The sequence below is a fragment of the Nymphaea colorata genome, unplaced genomic scaffold, assembly GCF_008831285.2.
Source record: "Nymphaea colorata isolate Beijing-Zhang1983 unplaced genomic scaffold, ASM883128v2 scaffold0451, whole genome shotgun sequence".
In the NCBI taxonomy this organism is placed as follows: domain Eukaryota; kingdom Viridiplantae; phylum Streptophyta; class Magnoliopsida; order Nymphaeales; family Nymphaeaceae; genus Nymphaea; species Nymphaea colorata.
The window spans coordinates 5,877-32,920 of record NW_022204957.1 but is presented as its reverse complement, the minus strand read 5'-3'; the positions used below and the strand labels follow the sequence as shown (position 1 = coordinate 32,920).

General features: G+C 36.6%; 1 protein-coding gene across 17 annotated transcripts; it reads left to right on the top strand.

Annotated features, from left to right (window-relative positions):
• The first annotated feature begins 1,306 nt into the window (after positions 1 to 1,306).
• LOC126409496 (uncharacterized) lies at positions 1,307 to 26,749 on the top strand. Of its 17 annotated transcripts, none has more exons than XR_007572223.1 (7): positions 1,319 to 1,353; positions 1,710 to 1,813; positions 3,270 to 3,347; positions 16,066 to 16,127; positions 16,517 to 16,650; positions 16,772 to 16,901; positions 22,841 to 23,272. XR_007572223.1 is itself a non-coding variant. In XM_050075471.1 (6 exons), the coding sequence occupies exons 2-6, from the start codon at positions 1,807 to 1,809 to the stop codon at positions 24,812 to 24,814; spliced, it is 369 nt and encodes a 122-aa protein (XP_049931428.1). In that variant the 5' UTR covers positions 1,319 to 1,353; positions 1,710 to 1,806; the 3' UTR covers positions 24,815 to 24,839. The 17 variants fall into 17 exon arrangements, 2 of the variants coding, with proteins under 2 accessions (XP_049931428.1, XP_049931427.1); XR_007572222.1 differs by having other exon boundaries at positions 16,057 to 16,127; XR_007572217.1 differs by lacking the exon at positions 16,066 to 16,127 and adding an exon at positions 15,579 to 15,669.
• The last annotated feature ends 295 nt before the right edge of the window (positions 26,750 to 27,044 follow it).

Here is a 27,044-nt window from a genome sequence, read left to right as displayed (position 1 = left end):
GGTTTATGGTTGTAACGATGCATTTAGTGCAAGATCCCATGTTGACCTTGACTGCATGTATCATGGAATTTGTTCAGAAGTAAGTGATTAATATACTGAGAATTGCAGTTCGTAGGTTAGTGGGTGTTTTCTAAGGGTTGGCTTTTAGGTTTCCCTTGTTTGGTTTCTGGCAAATTTTGAGGCCACATGGTCTATAGAGTATAGACTGATGTCATGGTCAACAAGGGCTGCCTAATTTTTATCCTCAATTATGAGCGTTAGATCTTGAATGGCATGAGCTAGAAAGTCCAACATAAACTGTTGCCGGGTTACTCTAATCAGCGATAATTCAGGCTTAGATTATGAGCTTTTTTTCTTGAAAGGTGGGAGCAAGGGTCCATTGGCAGAGACTATGGGCAGAGCCGATTCTATGAACAAGGCAGTTGGTTCCCTAGTTGGCACAAGTTTTGGTTTAGGGTATGTTCAAGGTTTAGACATGGTCAGTTTCTAGCCGCCCATATATATATATATATATAATATGTCCGATGTCAGTCAATGAGTCTCTAGTCCAACTGTTAAGTATGCCTTCCAAGCAATATAGACTCGGCAGTTACGGATCGGTGCTTGTTACTATTTTACTTTTTTTTCTAATAATTTAAATATAATTTGTTTGTAATTAATTTAACAAGATAACAAGCAAAAATTAAAGAAATATATGTTCAACTTTAGAAGAAAAAGCAACTATATATTTTTGAAGGATGACTTCGACTGAATAAGTCGAGCTGGGTCTACCACATTTACTTTACCATCACATGAAATCCGCGAGAAATGCTACTTTCAAATGAAATTAAATCCAAAATTCAAATGATCGGTGGAGCGGTCGGTCATCCAAGAATGGAAGTCATCCAAGAATGGAAGTAACCGTTTCTTGATTGATTTCTTTTAGTTGCTGTTGATCGTGGTAAGCTTCTGTTCCGTCTCTTGCCTCTCCCGCGCTTCCAGCCCTCCACCACCACAACCGCTCGCTCTCCCGCCGGCGCTCTCCACCACCACAGCTGCTCGCTCTCCCGCCGGCGCTCTCCACCACCACCGCTGCTCGCTCTCCAGCCATCGACCTCCACCACCACCGTCGTGCCCCGAAGGTAAATGCCTCTCTCCTCTCTCTCTCTCTCTCTCTCTCGCCCCTGTGCATCGGCCTGGCGAGGGAAGGAGGCTGCTCATGAGGGGGATGGTCGGCGGACTGACCCTAGGCACCGATTACTTTCTGGGATTTTTTAACCTTCCTGACCCATTCATCCATCCGCAGTGAATGGCAATTTGCAAACGAGGGTTTAATCGAGGAGTCTCGATTCATCTCAAGCTGCATTATCTACGGTAATAGGATATCTCTCATTCACTCTCCCCTCCGTCCATCTTTCTTTCTTTGTTTGTTTCTTTGGCTTTCTCTATCTTTCTCTCCGATTAATGCCGTGCATTGCATGCACTTGCTCCGATTGCCAAAGGCTTCGGGTGTCGTTCACAGACGAACTTCTTCTCATTCTTCTTAGTTAAGATACTGTTGTCAATTTGTTCTCCACAAAACTAGGGGCTTCGTTTGAAATCTCAAACGTTTTCATCTGTAGGCCTTTGGAAAACATGAGTGACTAATTAAATCGTGCAGACAAATGTCCTTACATTCCTATACATACAGAAACTAAAATATGTTGATTCTTTCTCTGTTATTTTTCCAGACTCTAAATATTGTAAGCTACCTTGAGGGTTTTCTCCCCAAAACTTCAAGATCGGTGGTTTCATGGAGTTGAAGTTTTAATTGGTTGCTAAAGGTGGATGTTAGGTAAATAAGACTTCAGTTCCGTGAACTTCATTGGTCTTGAAGGCCATACGGTTTATGGAAATTAGTTTACAAGTTAATCAGTGAACTGCTTTGTTAAATATGCTTTGTGTATAAGTTTTAGTATAAGTTATGTATTTCCTTATTGCTTTATAAATAACATGTAAGCTAATAGTCTAGTTAACTATTTTGATTGGTGTGTTACAAGAATCATTCTTTGTTCAGCTCCTTTTCCCTGTATGTTTGCTCTCTATCTTTTGGCCTGACAATATAAACCTATTATCTTTATGCCTTACAATATATGTTTGCTCTCTATCTTTTGGCCTGACAATATAAACCTATTATTTTTATGCCTTACAATATGCGTGCATAATCTATTTTATTGTATTTCTAATTTTGTTATATGTGATATGTTATGTATTTATGTATCTTCCTACTGTATAAGGTTATTATAATTTGTATTCCTACTTATTTTTTGTTTGAAAATATTTCGCCTCACCTCGTCAAATGTTTCAGTAGAATAACTTTTTTCCACCTACAGTCCAATTACTAAAACAATTGAAATAACTGAGCCCTTCCATTCATTAATGGCAGACATTCAGGAAAAGGGACTGAAATGTGTATGTTCATGAAAAGCGTCTACAAACAGTAATCAAACCAAAAAATAATCATACTTAGGCTTTCTCAATTTCCATTTCCTTTTGGTCCCTTATTGTGCATCTTGCCATAACACTAGGTCGTGTTCTATTTCTATATAGATTATTACATTTTATGGGATAAAATTATTGATAAATTTAATCATTAATATGATTTAGTTTCTAACATTGATTGTGTTAGCTTTATGCATTTTCTAGCTTATCTCACTGCATAAGATACTCTTCATGATGTCTCCTTGAAGTGGACAAAGGACTTAAACCATACAAGTAAATGGTCACTGACTCACTGCTATTGACTAGAAACTTATTCCATTAAAACGTCCAATTCAATTCAATGGAGGCCTTAGTGGGTCACGGCCAAACGCATGTTGTTCATCAATTATGGTTCAAAACATCAAATTCTTGGCTGATGGATTGTGATCTTAAGATACAGGACAGCAAGTTTATAAAGTAATGGTCTTTTTCTTCAATATTATAATAAACTTTCCCTTTTTATACACTTCTTTAGTTCTCATAAGTTTATTTTTTATTTACGGTCACCATTCAAACTGATTTTATCTAATATTGGCTATCTTACACTGCATTTATTTCCCCTGTATCTATGGGATATTTCTGAATTTCTAAATTTACTGTTTTATTCCAAAGGAACAAAAACTGGGGAAACAACACATAGGAAATGTTGCCCTTATTAACAATCTCTTTTGCTACCCGAAAATATGATTTATTCATGCGGTTTTTGTGGCTTTTTGTAATGCCCTTCTTTTAATAGGATCAATTCTTTTGGACTAACCTCATGAATGCAGGTTGCTTGAGGAACAAGCTTTCCTGTACGTTTGGAGGCTCTGAATCAAACATTGTTTTACACAGTGGGCACAACAGAGGTACAGCTGCTTGCGCCTCCAGCATGCTATTTTTATGCTTTAGGCTGGAGATTCTCTTTTTTATGCTTTCATTTGTTTGCAAAATTTTTTGTATCTTGAAGTTTAATCTCCTTTTCCAGGTTAGTGGATTTATTTTGCTTTATTTAGTACAATTATGTAGATATTAGCAGTTTGCAGATCACCATAACATGGCATGGTAGCAGTTACAACTTTCTTTTTCCTTTTAAATCAAGTAAAAGTTTGGTAATCTGTGAAGTTATGCTGCTATAGCTGCTTTCAATCTGAAAATGCTTTCAGTCGCTTTTGTAGTTATATGAAAGTGTTATTGATTGCAGGTTAATTTTTAAATTTTGCTGCTTGAGTGTTTGTTATTGTTGGTTGTCCATGTATATTAAGCTTCTGTTGTTTCATGAGTCGTTCATGGTTAATTAGTGACACAACAACTGGTTTATCGTTGTTAATGCATGACTAATTGTGATAGTTAATAGCAACAAATGCATCATTAATTCTGTCATTACTGTTAGTGGCGCCATTCATGATGAAGAGTTGGCATCACTGATGACATTTAGTGAAGCATGTTGTACATCACTAAATGCTATTTTCTTGTAGTGAAGTTTAGTAGGTGTTCGACAAGTGCCATATATATTTATAAATTTTGTGCATTTCAATGCAGTTTCTTGAGCATAAATAAACATTTTTAAAAACTCTTGTGCACATTTATATAGTCATGAAAGGGTTGTGCTCTTTTAGATTTTCATGAATTTTTTTTACCAATGTTTGTGTTACCAACGGCAAATTTTGTTAATGCTTCATAAACTTCTATAAAGATTGAACTTGTTTTGACTGTTTATTGGAAAGTTAAAATGAATTCATTAAATGAATTTTGGCAAATTCCCTTGTATATTTATGAGCTCATAAATAATAACGTTTTTTGGACTTTCATGACTTTTTATTAACGTTTGCAATTTTTTTGAAGTTGAATTATTGAATTTTTTTCTTGATTTTCCATTAACATTTATGACTTTCTAGTGTTTTGCAAACTTTTCTTCACAAGTCTTCTAATGTTTTTGCAAACTTTTCGTAAATAAAATGTCATGATATATCCGACGTTGTCCAAATTGTGTTGGATTTTTTTTTTGCTGATTTTAATAGATTTTCATGGTTTTCTTACTGAAATCTATAAATTAAATTAAGGTCTTGTGGTTTTCTAATGTTTTACAAACCTTTCTTCAAAAGCCTTCTATCTTTGCAAACTTTCGATAAACAAAATGTCATGCTATATCTGAAGTTGTCCAAATTGTGTTAGAACTTTTTTACATATTTCAAGAACTATTGTAAAACGTTTTCAAATGATCTTTAAATGAGTTCAATAAACATTTCAATGACTTTTATGTTTGATAAACATTTTCTATTTATTTTTAAATGTTTATGTTTTCCTCATATGACTCACACAGGCTTTCGTAGATGTTTAGGAAGGAATGTAAGCTTTTTGCATTTTTTTTCTTTTTTATATGATTTTTTACAATTTGTAAACGTTTTAAAAACCTCTTTAACAACCTTTGAAGCATTTTGACAGCTTTATTAACACTTCTTTAACTTTATAAACATTGTAGAAATTGATTTTTTTTGTCTCTTTTTAGGGAAGGTTGTGGCAAATTTATTACATAGCTTTGGAAACTCCCTTTGACATGTTCGAACTTATGAAAAATAATGCTCTTTCTTAGACGTTCATGACTTCCTTATCAACACATAAACTTTTTTTTTTAAAGTTTATTTATGGTATTGAATTTTGGGACATTTTAAACGTACGATTCTATCTTATTTTGGATGAAAATTTGCACCTTTTTTCTTGAGTACTTAGTCTTCTAGTCTTTAGAGAATTTTGCTCAACTTCTAAATGTTTTTTTATGAACCGTTGTCAAGGAAATGTAACGATTTACCATTGGTTGTTACATTGTATGATTTTTTTTTGAATTTTCAAAGTCTTTTTTTTTAATCAATTAAGTGACATTAAAGTGTTTTCTAAATTTCATGTCTTTGATGAAACTTTTGGAATCTTTTTCGCCAAACCTTCGTGTGTTCTTTGTATGTTTTGTGCATGTTTTCTTAAATGTTTAAAAGGTTTCACAAATCCTTATAAGTTCGCTTGCACTTTGTTATTGCAACATTTATAAAAAAGTTGTTATTTTAACATTTATAAAGAAGTTGAAAAAAATTGGTTCATAAATTTTGATGAATGCTTGTGCACATTTATGAGCTCATGAAATGTAACTTTATTTTATGAGTTTTATGGCTTTTTTACTTAAACTTTTTGATTTTTTTTTTTTGAAGTTATACAGTTGTTTACTCTTATGGTATTTTGTTGATTTGCTTAAGATGTAATAATGTCTCATAAGTTGTCCAAATTGTGTTGGAAATTTTTTATGAAATTTCATGAACTGTTTTAAGACATTTTGAAATTGATTTTTCAATGAATTTAGTAAAAATTTTATGATATTTACTGTGTTTGATAGATTTTTTTAGCTGTTTTTTTTTTCACCTCTTTATGTTTTTTAGTAGAACTTGCAGATTCCTTAGATGTTTGAGAAATTTCTTTAATTTTTATAATTTGTTTGTCTTTTTATTCGGTTTGTTAAACATTGGGAAACAGTTTTTGAAATCTGCTTGTAAACTGTGAAACAAGTTGGCAGTTGTATTGATGGTTCATGAACTTTTGTTTTTGTACACATGTTTGGAAATTGATTTTTCTCTCATTGATTTGAGCACTTGAGGTAAATTAACTACATAACTTTTGTCAATTATATAGCTTTTCTACATTGGTGAACATAGGAATTTTTTTTTTAAATCTTTCACGACTTTCTTAACATGGCTTTGTTAATTATCTTGGATGAAAGTTTGCACATTCTTTCTTGAATTCGACATTTTCTTGTCTTTTATAAAATTTTGCTTAATTTCTCAAATATTTTACTACTAACCTTTATCGAACAAATGTCATGATCTAGCACATGTAACAATGGTTTTAGCAAATTGGAAAAAATGATTGCCAAATTGACACAACCAACGAATGGCAAACTTGACACTTCAATATAATGTTCAGTTTTAGGAGTTTATGTGTGATCATGTCACTATGAGGGCAAAAGATACGATGAACCTCGTCCAACAAGGGGGTAAATTGTCTCGTGAGACCTGGGGACTGCTCAAGGATTTTGATGATGCAACGTCCCGCCAATTAGATGCAATTGAATTAAATGGTTGACTGATATACACAACCAATGCATGGCCAACTTGATGCATTGGTATAATTGTCAGTTTTAGGAGTTTATGTGTGATCATTTCATTATGATCGCAAAAGACGCGATGAACCCTCCACCACAAGAGATTAAACAGTCTCGCGAGACTTGGGAACTGCTCAAGGATCTTGATAAAGCAACATCCCTTCCATCAAGTGAAAAATGTCAATTCGATGAAATTGGAATAAGTGATTGACTGATTGACAAAATCAATGCATGACCCACATGATGCATCGGTTTCATGGTCAGTTTTATGAGGTTATGTGTGATCTTCTCGTAATGAGCGCAAAAGATGCGATGAACCAAGTTCAACAAGATGGAAAACAGTCCCGTGAGACCTGAGAACTGGTCAAGGAACTTGATGAAGCAATATCTCTACCATCAAGTAAAAATTGTCAATTAGATTTAATTGGGATAATTGGCTAACTGGTTGTCAAAATCAATGCATAGCCAACTTGATGCATTGGTATAATGGTAAGCTTTAAGAGTTTATGTATGATTGTCTCTTTATGAGCGCAAAGGATACGATGAACCTCGTCCAACGTGGGGTTAAACAGTCCCGTGAGACATGGGAACTGCCCAAGGATCTTAATGAAGCAACGTCCCCTCCATCAAGTTAGAATTGTCAATTGGATGAAATTGGAAAAAATGATTGCCAAATTGACACAACTAATGCATGACAAACTTGACGCTTTGATATAAAGGTCATTTTTAGGAGTTTATGTGTGATCGTCTCATTATGAGTGCAAAAGATACGATGAACCTCGTCCAACATGGGGGTAAATAGTCTCTTGAGACCTGGGGACTGCGCAAGGATCTTGATGATGCAACGTCCCTTCCATCAAGTTAAAAATGTCAATTAGATGCAATTGAAATAAATTGCTGACTGTTAGACACAACCAATGCATGGCCAACTTGATGCATTGGTATAATGGGTCAATTTTAGGAGTTTATGTGTGATCATTTCATTATGTGCGCAAAAGACACGATGAACCCTCTACCACTTGAGAGTAAACAGTTCCGTGAGACTTGGGAACTGCTCAAGGATCTTGATGAAACAACATCCCTTCCATCAAGTGAAAAATGTCAATTGGGTGAAATTGGAATAAATGATTGACTGATTGACATAACCAATGCATCGCCCATATGATGCATCAATATCATGGTCAGTTTTTTGGGGTTGTGTGTGATCTTCTGATTATGAGCACAAAAGATGCGATGAACCCTGTTCAACAAGATGGGAAAAAGTCCCGTGAGACCTGGGAACTGATCAAGGAACTTGATGAAGCAATATCCCTACCATCAAGTTGAAAATGACAATTAGACGCAATTGGGATAATTAGCTAACTGATTGTAAAAATCAATGCATAGCCAACTTGATGCATTGGTATAATGGTCAACTTTTGGAGTTTATGTCTGATTGTCTCATTATGAGTGCAAAAGATATGATGAACCTCGTCCAACATGGGGTTAAACAGTCCTATGAGACCTAGGAACTGCCCAAGGATCTTGATGAAGCATCGTCCCCTCCATCAAGTTAAAAATGTCAATTGGATGAAATTGGAAAAAATGATTGCCAAATTGACACAACCAATGCATGGCAAACTTGACGCTTCGATATAATGGTCAGTTTTAGGAGTTTATGTGTGATCATCTCATTATGACGGCAAAAGATACGATGAACCTCGTCCAACAAGGGGGTAAATTGTCTTGTGAGACCTGGGGACTGCTCAAGGATCTTGATGATACAACGTCCCCTCCATCAAGTTAAAAATGTCAGTTGGATGAAATTGAAAAAAATGATTGTCAAATTGACACAACTAATGCATGACAAATTTGACGCTTCGATATAATGGCCAGTTTTAGGAGTTTATGTGTCATCGTCTCATTATGAGCGCAAAAGATACGAAGAACCTCGTCCAACAAGGGTGTAAATAGTCTCTTGAGACTTGGGAACTACTCAAGGATCTTGATGAAACAACATCCCTTCCATCAAGTGAAAAATGTCAATTGGGTGAAATTGGAATAAATGATTGACTGATTGACATAACCAATGCATCGCCCATATGATGCATCAATATCATGGTCAGTTTTTTGGGGTTGTGTGTGATCTTCTGATTATGAGCACAAAAGATGCGATGAACCCTGTTCAACAAGATGGGAAAAAGTCCCGTGAGACCTGGGAACTGATCAAGGATCTTGATGAAGCAATATCCCTACCATCAAGTTGAAAATGAAATTAGATGCAATTGGGATAATTAGCTAACTGATTGTAAAAATCAATGCATAGCCAACTTGATGCATTGGTATAATGGTCAACTTTAGGAGTTTATGTATGATCGTCTCTTTATGAGCGCAAAGGATACGATTAACCTCGTCCATCGTGGGTTTAAACAATCCTGTGAGACCTGGGAACTGCCCAAGGATCTTGATGAAACAACGTCCCCTCCATCAACTTAAAAATGTCAATTGGATGAAATTGGAAAAAATGATTGCCAAATTGACACAACCAATGCATCGCCAACTTGATGCTTCGATATAATGGTCAGTTTTACTAGTTTATGTGTCATCGTCTCATTATGAGCGCAAAAGATACGAAGAACCTCGTCCAACAAGGGTGTAAATAGTCTCTTGAGACCTGGGGACTGCTCAAGGATCTTGATGATGCAACGTCCCCTCCATCAAGTTAAAATTGCCAATTAGATGCAATTGAAATAAATGGTTGACTGATAGACACAACCAATGCATGGCCAACTTGATGCATTGGTATAATGGTCAGTTTTAGGAGTTTATGTGTGATCATTTCATTATGAGCGCAAAAGACGCGATGAACCCTCCACCACATGAGATTAAACAGTCCCGCGAGACCTGGGAACTGTTCAAGGATCTTGATGAAACAACATCCCTTCCATCAAGTGAAAAATGTCAATTGGATGAAATTGGAATAAGTGATTGACTGATTGACACAACCAATGCATGGCCGACATGATGCATCGATTTCATGGTCAGTTTTATGAGGTTATGTGTGATCTTCTCATTATGAGCGCAAAAGATGCGATGAACCCTGTTCAACAAGATGGGAAACAGTCCCGTGAGACCTAGGAACTGATCAAGGAACTTGATGAAGCAATATCTCTACCATCAAGTAGAAATTGTCAATTAGATTTAATTGGGATAATCGGCTAACTGGTTGTCAAAATCAATGCATAGCCAACTTGATGCATTGGTATAATTGTCAGCTTTAAGAGTTTATATATGATTGTCTCTTTATGAGCGCAAAGGATACGATGAACCTCGTCCAACGTGGGGTTAAACAGTCCTGTGAGACCTGGGAACTGCCCAAAGATCTTGATGAACAACGTCCCCTCCATCAAGTTTAAAATGTCAGTTTAATGAAATTGAAAAAAATGATTGTCAAATTGACACAACTAATGCATGACAAATTTGACGCTTCGATATAATGGCCAGTTTTAGGAGTTTATGTGTCATCGTCTCATTATGAGCGCAAAAGATACGAAGAACCTCGTCCAACAAGGGTGTAAATAGTCTCTTGAGACCTGGGGACTGCTCAAGGATCTTGATGGTACAACGTCCCCTCCATCAAGTTAAAATTGCCAATTAGATGCAATTGATATAAATGGTTGACTGATAGACACAACCAATGCATGGCCAACTTGATGCTTCGATATAATGGTCAGTTTTACTAGTTTATGTGTCATCGTCTCATTATGAGCTCAAAAGATACGAAGAACCTCGTCCAACAAGGGTGTAAATAGTCTCTTGAGACCTGGGGACTGCTCAAGGATCTTGATGATGCAACGCCCCCTCCATCAAGTTAAAATTGCCAATTAGATGCAATTGAAATAAATGGTTGACTGATAGACACAACCAATGCATGGCCAACTTGATGCATTGGTATAATGGTCAGTTTTAGGAGTTTATGTGTGATCATTTCATTATGAGCGCAAAAGACGCGATGAACCCTCCACCACATGAGATTAAACAGTCCCGCGAGACCTGGGAACTGCTCAAGGATCTTGATGAAGCAACATCCCTTCCATCAAGTGAAAAATGTCAATTGGATGAAATTGGAATAAGTGATTGACTGATTGACACAACCAATGCATGGCCCACATGATGCATCGGTTTCATGGTCAGTTTTATGAGGTTATGTGTGATCTTCTCATTATGAGCGCAAAAGATGCGATGAACCCTGTTCAACAAGATGGGAAACAGTCCCGTGAGACCTGGGAACTGATCAAGGAACTTGATGAAGCAATATCTCTACCATCAAGTAGAAATTGTCAATTAGATTTAATTGGGATAATTGGCTAACTGGTTGTCAAAATCAATGCATAGCCAACTTGATGCATTGGTATAATTGTCAGCTTTAAGAGTTTATATATGATTGTCTCTTTATGAGCGCAAAGGATACGATGAACCTCGTCCAACATGGGGTTAAACAGTCCCGTGAGACCTGGGAACTGCCCAAGGATCTTAATGAAGCAACGTCCCCTCCATCAAGTTAGAATTGTCAATTGGATGAAATTGAAAAAAATGATTGCCAAATTGACACAACTAATGCATGACAAACTTGACGCTTTGATATAAAGGTCATTTTTAGGAGTTTATGTGTGATCGTCTCATTATGAGTGCAAAAGATACGATGAATCTCGTCCAACATGAGGGTAAATAGTCTCTTGAGACCTGGGGACTGCGCAAGGATCTTGATGATGCAACGTCCCTTCCATCAAGTAAAAATTGTCAATTAGATGCAATTGAAATAAATTGTTGACTGTTAGACACAACCAATGCATGGCCAACATGATGCATTGGTATAATGGTCAGTTTTAGGAGTTTATGTGTGATCATTTCATTATGTGCGCAAAAGACGCGATGAACCCTCTACCACTTGAGAGTAAACAGTTCGTGAGAACTGGGAACTGCTCAAAGATCTTGATGAAACAACATCCCTTCCATCAAGTGAAAAATGTCAATTGGGTGAAATTGGAATAAATGATTGACTGATTGACATAACCAATGCATCGCCCACATGATGCATCGGTATCATGGTCAGTTTTTTGGGGTTGTGTGTGATCTTCTCATTATGAGCACAAAAGATGCGATGAACCCTGTTCAACAAGATGGGAAACAGTCTCGTGAGACCTGGGAACTGATCAGGGAACTTGATGAAGCAATATCCCTACCATCAAGTTGAAAATGACAATTAGACGCAATTGGGATAATTAGCTAACTGATTGTAAAAATCAATGCATAGCCAACTTGATGCATTGGTATAATGGTCAACTTTTGGAGTTTATGTCTGATTGTCTCATTATGAGTGCAAAAGATATGATGAACCTCGTCCAACATGGGGTTAAACAGTCCTGTGAGACCTAGGAACTGCCCAAGGATCTTGATGAAGCATCGTCCCCTCCATCAAGTTAAAAATGTCAATTGGATGAAATTGGAAAAAATGATTGCCAAATTGACACAACCAATGCATGGCAAACTTGACGCTTCGATATAATGGTCAGTTTTAGGAGTTTATGTGTGATCATCTCATTATGACGGCAAAAGATACGATGAACCTCGTCCAACAAGGGGGTAAATTGTCTTGTGAGACCTGGGGACTGCTCAAGGATCTTGATGATACAACGTCCCCTCCATCAAGTTAAAATTGCCAATTAGATGCAATTGAAATAAATGGTTGACTGATAGACACAACCAATGCATTGGTCAGTTTTAAGAGTTTATGTGTGATCATTTCATTATGAGCGCAAAAGACGCGATGAATCCTCCACCACATGAGATTAAACAGTCCCCCGAGACCTGGGAACTGCTCAAGGATCTTGATGGAGCAACATCCCTTCCATCAAGTGAAAAATGTCAATTGGATGAAATTGGAATAACTGATTGACTGATTGACACAACCAATGCATGGCCCACATGATGCATCGGTTTCATGGTCAGTTTTATGAGGTTATGTGTGATCTTCTCGTAATGAGCGCAAAAGATGCGATGAACCAAGTTCAACAAGATGGGAAACAGTCTCGTGAGACCTGGGAACTGATCAAGGAACTTGATGAAGCAATATCTCTACCATCAAGTAGAAGTTATCAATTAGATTTAATTGGGATAATTGGCTAACTGGTTGTCAAAATCAATGCATAGCCAACTTCATGCAGTGGTATAATGGTCAACTTTAGGAGTTTATGTATGATCGTCTCTTTATGAGCGCAAAGGATACGATTAACCTCGTCCATCGTGGGTTTAAACAATCCTGTGAGACCTGGGAACTGCCCAAGGATCTTGATGAAACAACGTCCCCTCCATCAACTTAAAAATGTCAATTGGATGAAATTGGAAAAAATGATTGCCAAATTGACACAACCAATGCATGGCAAACTTGACGCTTCGATATAATGTTTAGTTTTAGGAGTTTATGTGTGATAATCTCACTATGAGGGCAAAAGATACGATGAACCTCGTCCAACATGGGGGTAAATTGTCTCGTGAGACCTGGGCACTGCTCGAGGATCTTGATGATGTAACGTCCCCTCCATCAAGTTAAAATTGCCAATTAGATGCAATTGAAATAAATGGTTGATTGATAGACACAACCAATGCATGGCCAACTTGATGCATTGGTATAATGGTCAGTTTTAGGAGTTTATGTGTGATCATTTCATTATGAGCGCAAAAGACGCGATGAACCCTCCACCACATGAGATTAAACAGTCCCGCGGGACCTGGGAACTGCTCAAGGATCTTGATGAAGCAACATCCCTTCCACCAAGTGAAAAATGTCAATTGGATGAAATTGGAATAAGTGATTGACTGATTGACACAACCAATGCATGGCCCACATGATGCATCGGTTTCATGGTCAATTTTATGAGGTTATGTGTGATCTTCTCATTATGAGCGCAAAAGATGCGATGAACCCTGTTCAACAAGATGGGAAACAGTCCCGTGAGTCCTGGGAACTGATCAAGGAACTTGATGAAGCAATATTTCTACCAATGCATGGTCAACTTGATGCATCAATATGATTTTCAGCTTTAAGAGGTTATGAGTCAACAATTTGCAGATCTGATAAGATCATAAGACAAGGGATTTCGATCCAGACCTAAGATTTTATAGATTAGATAAGACCACTTATCCATGTTGAACGATTTCTTGTTCAGATAAGACCATTGATCTATACCCACAATTAGATCCAAATCTGATGATTTTTGAATCAGATAATGCCATTGATCCAGACTCACAAACATATCCAACACATAAAGTCATTGATTTAGACCCGTCTTCATACACATGAAAAATTGGGGAATGTTGCAAATCAAGTTTTCTGTGATCAGTATTTTCCGGTTGGTATCTTCTTCGTTGATTTCTGGTTGAGGATCTTTTTCGTAAACAAACTTGTTCTTTCAGGTGCTATTAATTGGGACAATGTTAGTTTGGCATTCCCTTTTGGATCTTTATGCTTTAACAACTTCAATTGGGTTCAACGTTTGAAACCCTTCTTTTCAAAGTTATGGTGCTCGCATAATGTTTGTCTTTTTGCTTACATCAGTTCCTTTTTTTCGGGTGAAACAGTTTCACTTGTGGGCTGTCATGGAAGTTTTCTGAGGGATGTTCTCTTTGATTTGGCAAATAGGCTGCCGATATTTCAGTTTTTTGCTTGTACATTTTTCTCTTGATATTGTTGTTTTGTTTCCATATCTGGAATCCTTTCAATCTTTAATGCAATTGTAATCCGGGTTCATGAGACTTGAAGTTACAGTTGTAATTTACAACTTTAGTTTATTCATTATGTTGAATAATTGAAGTGTTGGCAATCCCATCTTTTTAATGGATGCACTCCGATTAATGTTTGTGTGGAATACATGGTGCTAAGCCATGTTCAAATCTGTTGTTGGTTTCTGCTAATATTGGCCTCTATATTTAAAACATCAAGAACAATGGACTCGGTGGGATTCCTTCTAGTAGTATGAAGATGAACATCTGCCTTTGGATAAGGGCACAGTGCCTCATACATTCATTGCTTGTACATCGTGTTAGTTCTTCCTTTTGCATATGTATCGATAGATGGTTTTTATTGGTTGCTACTAATGTTGCCCTCTAATTAAAGCTTGATGAACACTGAACTCAGGGTTCCTTCCAAAAGTACTCTAGTGTGATCTTCTTTTGGGTAAAGACGCCATGTACTTAAATGAATTGCTAGTTCTTTGCTGCTTATTTCAGCTTGAGTTTTTATTACAATGAGTTCGTAGTTTGTTTTTTATTAAAACTTTGGTTTTTATTGCACTACACATACTTTCACTTGTTTTTTTTAATTGTTTGTAGCAAATTTTGAAGTGCATGCATTCTTCTATATTCTTTTCATGTTGTATGGTTATAATTTTTTTCTGATATCATTTATTAGCAATTCTTTTGGTACTGCCAAACTATGGGCTAGCTCTACATTTGTGACAATGTTAGAGAAGGTTTTAGTTACTGAAAGCAAATTTTTGGGCCTTGTTGATTGTCCATCAAAGTTTAGGCTGTTTGATTTGGCTATAGAATGTTTGGATGATATGCTTTTCAGCACAAGTTAAAAAAAATGGTTCTCTGTTGGTTAAATGCACAAGGCTTGTGAAGGATATATCTAGTCTACTACTGGTCAGATTGCATGCCTTCTTGTTTCTTGTTCAACCATTATTCATCTTAAGCCATATATATATCATTGTCTTTTTGTAGCTCTTGTTTAGTCGCTCTACGCTCTTCCATCTCAATAAGAGCAGAGTTAGATTCCTAAGCTGAAGAGTTCTTTCTATTTTTCTTTCTTTCCATTCTTAAGTGCTGCATTATGTAGATATACTATATTGGCCAGTTAGTTTATAAAACTATTTTTTTGGTCCCAGCGGCTTTTGATCTTTATGTCACTATTCTACAGATCAAGTTACAATAAAAAGCCCCACAACTATGCCTTTTTTGAAACACAATCATTTTACAGTACGTTCATCATTTAGTCTTGATATTGAAAGGTAAGACATCAATTGCATTTTCAACTGAAACATGGGTTAGCAAAGCTAGTGGGGTTTGGTGGTTTTGTTAACCATTGTGGTATCTTTCGCTTGATACTTTAACCTATGAAAATGTTGGTTTAGGGCATTGTTCACTTCTGCCTTTACTTTTAGAAACACACCTATTTTCTGCATTGCTCAAACAAAAATAATCTTTTCCCAACTAACCGTAGGCTATCACATAATCTGGTGTATTCAATGTGATAAAAGAAGTACAATACTAAAACAAATTGTAAGATCATTTGTTTGTCTCTGAACATTGGAAGTTATATGCAACCATATGCAATTTAGTTGATTTCTCTTTTCTAATCAGTGAGGTGTAACCTTGTTTAATTGTTTTCTTGTTAGCAATTCTAGAAAGTTGTAGGCTTTCGATCGCCTACAGGTGCGAGCTTTGTTGCAACTCCGTTCATTCTACCGTATCTATTTTCTAGATTCCACGTTCTAGATCCAAATTTAGGTAATCTGAACAAATAAAATAAGGTAATATGGCTCTTTTTTCTAGTTTCCAAAAGCCGATCTTTTTAAGTGACAATCATATTGATATTGGTCTTCTCTTGTAGAGATCCCTATCGATATAGGTAGCCACAGCTTTTAGACGAGAGAAATGGAGAGAGAGTTCAAATAAAATCGAACTTGACTTTTATGGTAAACCGTAAGCAACAAGATAAGTCCAAAATTTTCCAAAGTAATCTTAAAAAGACTATCCGTGTTATTCATTAATGGAAAGGAAGGAAATCAATTTAAGAAACCCAAAATGTTAACCCAACGGTCATGGTAATTTGCTTTCCTTAAAATGTAAATCCAGACAAACTTCCAAGGTCCCTCTCGATGAAACACTCCTCTCCCTTTCCTCTCGATTAAAGCTCTCAACCGCAGGCTGCGTCTCCCGTCTTCTTCTTCAACTGCAATGCCACCTCCGAGCTCCCTCTCTTCTTCAAGGTATGCACTGAACCTTCGTTCTCCACTCCCTCTCCCTTTCTCTCGCTGATCTGAGTAGGCCATGGCCCACACGAAACGCCTTTCTCTGCTTAGACACTCATTCTTTGTCTCTGATTTACAGCGCTGACCTGCGGAACGAAGGCGGTCCAGCCCTATTCGCTGGTCGGTGTTCTCATATGAGGTCTTTGAAACATCCTCTTCTCTCTTTCTTTGGCTAGGGCTCTGCGTCTGCCATGGCCAACGCAGCTCTTGTATGTTATCTTTTTCCCGTCTCTCTTACTCATTTGTTGTCTTCAATGTGCTAGTCCTCAAGTTAGTTTGATGAAATTCTTGTGTGCATGTACACTTTGTTTTTTTAGGCTTCAACTTTTCTTTTTTCTTTTTGTATTTCATTCACAATGGAGTACGTTAAGTCTGTCATTAGTTTTCATAAGTGTATTCTCAGGAAATTTAGTTCTTTAACTTCCCTTTTTTCATGTTATTCTTTGAGGCAGAATTATTTAACAATCAATATTAATTTTTTTCTTGTCGTTGTTAAAGTGAGTGAACATATATGTATGTAATCATCATGTGATCATCGATTGTTTTCCAATCCAGTTATGTTATTTTCTATTTCTGTGTGTATTCATTCGTACGAGTTCTTCTGCATTGGAATGCCAAGGGATTGGTTAAATGAGTCTTGATCTGTGCCAAAAGTGGATGAAAAAGGTTATTGTGGTGGACATGATTTTCAAATATTGCTACGAAACACTGAATATATTTTCACTGTAGATGAAATCTACTATGTTTTTTTTTTTTTGCTGTGTAATCTCTTATTTTTTATTTTCTAATCTTTGTAATCTTTTTTTTTTTTTTTTCTAATTTTCTGCTTTCTCAGCTGAATATCTTAGCTGTAGAGAGCTGAGGGCTCTGCAACGACTGTGTTTCAAGTTGTTGGAGATCCCAACAGCTCATGTTGTTTTCCGTTTATTGGCTGATCAAGCTCTTAAAGAGCTATTTTATGAGATTCTTAGAAAATTAATTTTGCGATTCAGAAGTGTGATAGATTTGCCTGTTTGTGAGATATTCAGATGGTATCATAGCTTGGCTAAGTGTGATTTGTTTAGTTAGGGCTTCTTTTTCAAAGAAAAAAATGAGACGGTCTGCTGCTATAAATTTTTTTGGTTGATTCTGAATTAGTTGTTGACTTGTTTGAAGATCTGCGTCATTACCAATTGCTGTGACAATTATTTTGACAACAAGTAGATTGCATCTTGCTGCTGCTGATTAGGTTGAGAGGATTGAACTGTCTTGTTTTTCATTCCTAGTGTGTTATATCTCTTCCATATGGACCCTTCCTTCACAAAGTCCTATATTTTTTAGGGGAGTTCCAAGGGGAATGATTTCTTGTGATGTTTAGTTTGCAAAAACCACCCTAGTCATTTTTCTACTTCCAACCATAGGTCACTTGGTTTTATAAATGTACTCTTTTTGAAGGAAAAGGGAAAACAATCTAGGCAATATATCGCTTGACGTCAAGAATTTTTAGTAAACCTACTATTTTGAAAAGCAATTTTGCTGCACTAGGATGTACCTTCGCTTTGTCTTAGGTATTCCTTTGAGGGTAAAAGAGGAAGTTTCAAGCCCTTGCTGTCAGTCAATTGAAGGAGAAGACTGGAAAGATTCTTTGTGTGAGCTATGAAGATGGGTTCAGTGATGTCGAGGAGCTCAAGGATTAGGAAATGCTATTCGCCTTTGCAATCAAACATCTGCAAGAATCAAACATGAAAGTGCGATGAGGTGGAAGACCGAGCGTTCTTTGAAACCTTGGCAGGTAGCAAAATGAGTGTTGAGAGATGGGCTCGGAACGAGTGTAGTTGTTCCTCTGGGTTATTAATCGAGAGTACTGGGTATGCATAAAGGTGATTTATGTATATTCCACGAAGATAACAACCTATGAACATTTTGTCTCGTTGAAACTCACGAGTTGAAGTGGGTATGACACGTGACAATGCTACACAAAACCATCAAAGAGATGGCGTTCTGTAGTAGCCTTTGGGGTGGTGAGGTATTTCCCTCAAAGGTGAAGGTCGGCCTAAAAAAAAAAAAAAATCAAAACAAGAAAGAAGACAAGCAAAAAAAGAAGAAGAAGAAAAAAGCAAGAAAAAGAAAAAGAAAAACAAATACAAAAGAAAGCAAGAACAAAAAAAGTGCCTGCCAAGGGATGAAGAACATGAAGGCTGAAGTCTCTAGCATTGATTGCGAATCCTTTGTGGGTGAATGATTTGAGGTTAATATCTGCTCCTTTTCTTTGGTTTCCTGTGAAGCAGAGAACAATTTCTTCATGCTCATACCTTGAAAATGGAAGGAAATCCCTTTGCGAGATTTGGTAGCATCGACGCGATTCCAAATCCTAGTACTTCATCGAATACTTCAGGCAAAGGAAGGTTATATCTTTTGCACACAACGTGCACTAAAAGCCTATGGGCAAAAATTTGAAAATAAGAAGCCATTTCAAAGTTCAATGCTTTGAAAAGAAAAGTTGACGTCTTTTGCTATATTCCTAATTGGTGAGTATTCGAGGCAATACTACTTCTCTTTAAGTCATTTTAGTTGAGGTTTGGTCTTATTGTTGAGTGTCAACCTGGTTTAGAGTCTTTAGTCTTTGAGACCCATGTTCAATATTTATCTATGGCCATGCTTTGTTTGAGTCAGTTTTCTGTAGTGAGTAAGTTGACTAGAGTACTTATTGTGTATAGTCTAGCATAGTAGGGACAAGGGTTAAAGTAGTTGTTGTGGTTCCATGCTTGTTTGAATCTTAGTTATAGTAGTTCTTGTTTGATTGTTAACTGTCGTGTTCTTTTCATTGAGCATTTGATTCTTTGTAAAACCATGTATCTAAGTTGCACATGCCCTAGCTATGTAGAGGTATGTTTCAGAAGAACTGCGAATGTTGGAGTTGTTAAACCTTGGTACTGATTTCATGGGTTTGTTGGTCTGTCCTAGGATTGTCAGAAGTTAGAGCATATGCTTATTGATTGTATTTCTAAAAGGCCTGAACCAAGTTAGCTGAATTATTTTGCAAACATATTAATTTTTGATTTGTTTTCTCACTTTTTTGTGTTTGATAGTTAAGATTCCCGGCATTATAATTAAATTTTCATCACTTGTTCACTGAACTTATGTATGTATTTATGTTCTTAAGGTGTTGCTGGTTTTGAAAGTCTGTTTTTTAGTTTAAGATAGTTCAGATTTTTTATTGATATGAGATTCTGAGTATTGTGCTTTGCCAAGTTGAATTGTCTAATAGTGCCTTTGATGGGTTTGGTTTTCAAGTTTTATAGTTGGTTAGTTTCTATACCATCGTGAACCGTCTCTTGTTTGAATTTTGCCTCCTTTCCTTTGACCTAAGATTGGGAAGCAATTTCTATATCAATTCAAAAGCTTTTTCTACTCAGTTTTGTTTTGATCAAATTTGGTGAATTTTAGGGTAGATTTAATGAGTCGAAGTCAGTTTCTTCCAAACCCTGCCTTTCTGCAACATTGTTGTCGAAACAAAATAGGACAATTGGGGAACCATGTTTCTGAATTGCTGGAACTTTTGGTCCCAAAGTTATGTTTGAGATTTATAAAATGGATTATTTCTTGGACACTTTGGCTTCAAAATGAGATACATTTTGTTAATTTTGGAGGTCATTTGCTTTTCCTAATATTTATTTTACAGAATTCTCTCCAACGAGGTTCATGACAGTCTTACGGTCTTATTAGTCAATTTTGGACATCCTCTTTTCTCGTTGTTGTGTAAAATTTTTTCATCTTTTTACCCTTTCACGTTATTGTGTCATAGGAAACCATTTTGCATGTTTTTTTTTTATATAAATTTGTTGAATATTGTATAGAATTTGTTTTTTTTCTTATGGGTTTTAAGTTTTGACTAACATTTGTGGAGCATTGAAGATATTGCATTCAACAATGGAAGAAATTACCCTCAATTTGAAGGAAGGAATCGTTGAATGTTGATTTATTTCTTTTCATGTGGTTTTTTATTCTCTTTGATGTTTAAACTCTTGTAGTGACTTCACAAATAATAGAGTAAGTTTCGTTTGGATGTCATTCTTGCCCTAGTGGGAGTTCAGTTTTGGAAACTTTGGTGGCCACATTTTTGTGTCTCTTGTTGCAAAATATCATTTTAAAAATCCTTAGCCATAAGGTCACACCAAGTTTTTGGCACCATTGGCCACGAGTGGCATGTTTTACAATAGATATTCAATTGAATTTGCTTTATTGTTATGTTTTGCTTTCTTTTATTTAGTAAATATTGATTCTTAACTAGTTAGTGTGCATAGGAGTCACTTCTCTGTTGTCTTAACTCACTTGTCAAACTTTTCTTGCTTTTTCGGTAGTGATTGAATAGATGGTATCCTTCTTTGCTACATACTTTACATTTGTTTTTCATGTTATTTCTGCCTTTCTGCCCTGTGTACTTGAGTGTTGCATCCTCATCTTCTTTGCAAGTATAATAGAGTAGAAATATTTTGTGTTCATATCATCTTTTGCGTATTAGTATGGCTTTTTTATTTTCCCACGTTTTTTACTAATTTTTAAGATATTTCTTTCATTAGGAAAACAAATTGTCTTCAAGGACTACTATTCTGTTCTAGTTTTCTAGAAAATTTGTGCCGATTTGAAAATCTGAAATAGATACCAAAAATTATTCAAAAATTTTAGATTGCTGGTTTTTGGAAAATCTTCAATGGAGTAAAAAAGCCCTCAGTTTTGGTATCAGCTCTTTACCTTTTAACCAAGATTGACGGACATACAGAAAAACATGTTGTATGGCAGTATACTAATTTTGGATTTAGCTGCATGAATGGTGTGTTAAAATGATAATACCTGTTCTACAATTAGCACTGCTAGATAAGTCTCTAAGTTAAGAAATGAAGTGGCAGACATATGTTGGGGTTGGATTCTACGGGTTTTAAGAGGTTAGTATGATCCATGGCTTGGATTGGTCCTGGGCTAGCATCAATCCCACCCCCATACGTTTGGCCTTTGTCTTCAAGGCCCTTAAGGTGAGGTTGGTGGATCCCAAATGGTGTGGCATGTTCTTCCACCAGCTTCATGGGTTGTTGAGCACCTAGACTTGCCTGTTTGGGGATGGGGGTCTGTCGGTCTTGCTAGTTTTGGTTTTGATTTAGTACTTGGGGAGAGAGGCTGTTGAGTATGGCGAGGTTGAGGGGTTTCAAGGGGATGGGTCAGGTCCATTCGGATTAAGGTGTGTTTTGTGTTGATTACAGAGATTTTACTTCTTTGTGGGCATTCAAATTCAGAGGAATAAGCAGGTTTTGGGATTTTCCTCGCCTTGGCAACAGCCACCAGGTAGTGCTTGCTTCCAATCAGCAGGTTTTCGGAAACAGCAAAAACCAAGTCCGATTCAAGGTTCCCATTTTGGGGATAATAAGGAACTATGAAATCGGGCAAAAAAACAGGCTTCTAAGCAGGAAAAGGACTTTTGGACAGAAAATCATTTGTTTGAGCTCTTTTACAAAGATCTTCTTTAGACCTAAAAATAAATTCTTAAACCAATTTATTTTGATGTAAAAACTGTGCTCAAAAGAAAAAATAGTGAGAGAATGTCATTCAATAGGTGCGTGGATGAATCAAGCTTCACTCCTAATTTTCTTGTCCTTAGATTGTAAGTCGCATCCTATATGAACAACTGCATAATAATCTGAATTCTAAGAAGTTGATTGACCAAAAGTGTGCATTGAACCTGATCCATTCTTCATTAAATGGTGGGCAACCAAACCACCAAAATCCAAGAACGGTTGCCCTTTCTTGTAGATACTTTTCTGTGGGAACTGTTATGATGAACCAAAATCCAAGAATGATGCTTGAAGAAAATGCAACTTGGTCGATCAAGATTGAAGTAACTTTTCATTATGGTTGTTTCAGTTGCCTGTGCTGTTCACAAGATCAGTTTGACACTTGAAAGTCTTAGCTGAAATGGTCTTGCTTTGAATCTAGACAACAATCACTGTGCCTTGTGTAAAATGAATTGGATACTAGTTTTCAGTGTCTGTTTCAATCACTTAGAATTTTCCCTCCAAAGTTTGATCTTAGCTGCAGGCTGTTTTGCCTTATGACTTGGTTTTGTATAGCTTCAAGTACTTCATGACAGATATACTAATCATATTGATGTTGTTGGAAGATTGGACAAGGTCATGTGCAAGATGTAGACCTAACAGGAGAGCAAGATTTGCTTTGCTTTGATTAATAGGTGAGTCTCACTTCACGAAGGATGACCATTCCGCTAGCAATGGTTTGAAAGCACTTGATGCGATGTTCAGACATCACCGATTCACTAACCAGGGTCCGGGAAGGGGTTCAGTATCATCAAAATTCGGTGGGAGAATCTCAACTATGGTTGTAAATGAGATGAACAAAGTAGGCTTTGTTGCAGCTTCGCATGTTGGCAAGGTGATGCGTTGATTCCCTTCTTTTTTCCTTTCTAAGCAGCTGGTGTTTTTTCCATTCTACAGGAGTCATGGACTGTTTAGGATGCCTCAGCTGCATACATCACTAAATAGGAGCAGCAGAGGAATAGAAACTGTTATGGTTCATCAGCAACTTAGTAGGTAGCTGAAACCACTTGTATTTTCACCTATTGCAGTTTCTTGAGATAAAATCATGGACAAGAAAGTGTGGGCAGGCTGCCATTTACGCACCCAATTTGAGTCTCATTCCATACTAGACCTGTTTGCATGCTGGTTTGAGGGGGGCTATAGCTTAGACAACACGTGCTTTTCTCAATTATTGATTCATGAGTGCTGCTTCTATAGTCTTCCCAAGGTTGCATTTTCCATATTTCAAACAACGCACACAGTGAACGATCCGTTGACAGAACAGTCGCTTGAATGCTCACAGCGAGTAACAAGAGCACGGAGCACACTGGCAGATTCCTTGGGGAAACCTCAATGTTTTAGTAGTCTTCTCTTGTTCCCCATAAATGTCATCTTGGGATTGTAAAAATTGGGTCTGACCGCGCTGTTTCTTTGAGGTACAAAAGGAGATTGAAAGAAGAAATGCATTTAGGAATTTTTCATTTTTGGGACCAAGCTATAATCTCAAAATTTTATCAAGGGGTAATATTGGTAAGACTAAATTATGTCCAGGCAAGACTAAATTATCTCCCAAATCTGCTTTCTATAATTTCTCGGCCATGAGGGTCCATCGTTTCTCGCATTTCTATTATTAAAAATTTATTTTTGTATTTTTGCATTTTACTTTTTAAGATTTATTTTCGCAATTTGCCAAGATTTTCCTGAGATTTTACACTTTACCTTTGCATTTTTTGTTGTAAAGATTTTGTTTTCATGTTTTCCGTAGTTTACTTTTACAATTTTATTTTTTAAAATTTATTGAGATTTTCTTGAGATTTTAAAGTTTGCCCATAGTGCGAGCTTTGTTGCAACGCAGTTCATTCTACCGTATCTATTTTCTAGATTCCACGTTCTAGATCCAAATTTAGGTAATCTGAACAAATAAAATAAGGCTCTTTTTTCTAGTTTCCAAAAGCCGATCTTTTTAAGTGACAATCATATTGATATTGGTCTTCTCTTGTAGAGATCCCTATCGATATAGGTAGCCACAGCTTTTAGACGAGAGAAATGGAGAGAGAGTTCAAATAAAATCGAACTTGACTTTTATGGTAAACCGTAAGCAACAAGATAAGTCCAAAATTTTCCAAAGTAATCTTAAAAAGACTATCCGTGTTATTCATTAATGGAAAGGAAGGAAATCAATTTAAGAAACCCAAAATGTTAACCCAACGGTCATGGTAATTTGCTTTCCTTAAAATGTAAATCCAGACAAACTTCCAAGGTCCCTCTCGATGAAACACTCCTCTCCCTTTCCTCTCGATTAAAGCTCTCAACCGCAGGCTGCGTCTCCCGTCTTCTTCTTCAACTGCACTGCCACCTCCGAGCTCCCTCTCTTCTTCAAGGTATGCACTGAACCTTCGTTCTCCACTCCCTATCCCTTTCTCTCGCTGATCTGAGTAGGCCATGGCCCACACGAAACGCCTTTCTCTGCTTAGACACTCATTCTTTGTCTCTGATTTACAGCGCTGACCTGCGGAACGAAGGCGGTCCAGCCCTATTCGCTGGTCGGTGTTCTCATATGAGGTCTTTGAAACATCCTCTTCTCTCTTCTTTGGCTAGGGCTCTGCGTCTGCCATGGCCAACGCAGCTCTTGTATGTTATCTTTTTCCCGTCTCTCTTACTCATTTGTTGTCTTCAATGTGCTAGTCCTCAAGTTAGTTTGATGAAATTTTGTGTGCATGTACACTTTGTTTTTTTAGGCTTCAACAACACTTTTTCTTTTTTCTTTTTGTATTTCATTCACAATGGAGTACGTTAAGTCTGTCATTAGTTTTCATAAGTGTATTCTCAGGAAATTTAGTTCTTTAACTTCCCTTTTTTCATGTTATTCTTTGAGGCAGAATTATTTAACAATCAATATTAATTTTTTTCTTGTCGTTGTTAAAGTGAGTGAACATATATGTATGTAATCATCATGTGATCATCGATTGTTTTCCAATCCAGTTATGTTATTTTCTATTTGTGTGTGTATTCATTCGTACGAGTTCTTCTGCATTGGAATGCCAAGGGATTGGTTAAATGAGTCTTGATCTGTGCCAAAAGTGGATGAAAAAGGTTATTGTGGTGGACATGATTTTCAAATATTGCTACGAAACACTGAATATATTTTCACTGTAGATGAAATCTACTATGTTTTTTTTTTTTTTTTTTTTTTTGCTGTGTAATCTCTTATTTTTTATTTTCTAATCTTTGTAATCTTTTTTTTTTTTTCTAATTTTCTGCTTTCTCAGCTGAATATCTTAGCTGTAGAGAGCTGAGGGCTCTGCAACGACTGTGTTTCAAGTTGTTGGAGATCCCAACAGCTCATGTTGTTTTCCGTTTATTGGCTGATCAAGCTCTTAAAGAGCTATTTTATGAGATTCTTAGAAAATTAATTTTGCGATTCAGAAGTGTGATAGATTTGCCTGTTTGTGAGATATTCAGATGGTATCATAGCTTGGCTAAGTGTGATTTGTTTAGTTAGGGCTTCTTTTTCAAAGAAAAAAATGAGACGGTCTGCTGCTATAAATTTTTTTGGTTGATTCTGAATTAGTTGTTGACTTGTTTGAAGATCTGCGTCATTACCAATTGCTGTGACAATGACGCATTACCAATTGCTGTGACAATTATTTTGACAACAAGTAGATTGCATCTTGCTGCTGCTGATTAGGTTGAGAGGATTGAACTGTCTTGTTTTTCATTCCTAGTGTGTTATATCTCTTCCATATGGACCCTTCCTTCACAAAGTCCTATATTTTTAGGGGAGTTCCAAGGGGAATGATTTCTTGTGATGTTTAGTTTGCAAAAACCACCCTAGTCATTTTTCTACTTCCAACCATAGGTCACTTGGTTTTATAAATGTACTCTTTTTGAAGGAAAAGGGAAAACATCTAGCAATATATCACTTGACGTCAAGAATTTTTAGTAAACCTACTATTTTGAAAAGCAATTTTGCTGCACTAGGGTGTACCTTCGCTTTGTCTTAGGTATTCCTTTGAGGGTAAAAGAGGAAGTTTCAAGCCCTTGCTGTCAGTCAATTGAAGGAGAAGACTGGAAAGATTCTTTGTGTGAGCTATGAAGATGGGTTCAGTGATGTCGAGGAGCTCAAGGATTAGGAAATGCTATTCGCCTTTTGCAATCAAACATCTGCAAGAATCAAACATGAAAGTGCGATGAGGTGGAAGCCCGAGCGTTCTTTGAAACCTTGGCAGGTAGCAAAATGAGTGTTGAGAGATGGGCTCGGGGCGAGTGTAGTTGTTCCTCTGGGTTAGTAATCGAGAGTAATGGGTATGCATAAAGGTGATTTATGTATATTCTACGAAGATAACAACTTATGAACATTTTGTCTCGTTGAAACTCACTAGTTGCTACACAAAACCATCAAAGAGATGGCGTTCTGTAGTAGCCTTTGGGGTGGTGAGGTATTTCCCTCAAAGGTGAAGGTCGGCCTAAAAAAAAAAATCAAAACAACAAAGAAGACAAGCAAAAAAAAAAAAGCAAGAAAAAGAAAAAGAAAAACAAATACAAAGAAAGAAAAAGAAAAACAAATACAAAAGAAAGCAAGAACAAAAAAAGTGTCTGCCAAGGGATGAAGAACATGAAGGCTGAAGTCTCTAGCATTGATTGCAAATCCTTTGTGGGTGAATGATTTAAGGTTAATATCTGCTCCTTTCTTTGGTTTCCTATGAAGCAGAGAACAATTTCTTCTTGCTCATACCTTGAAAATGGAAGGAAATCCCTTTGCGAGATTTGATAGCATCGACGCGATTCCAA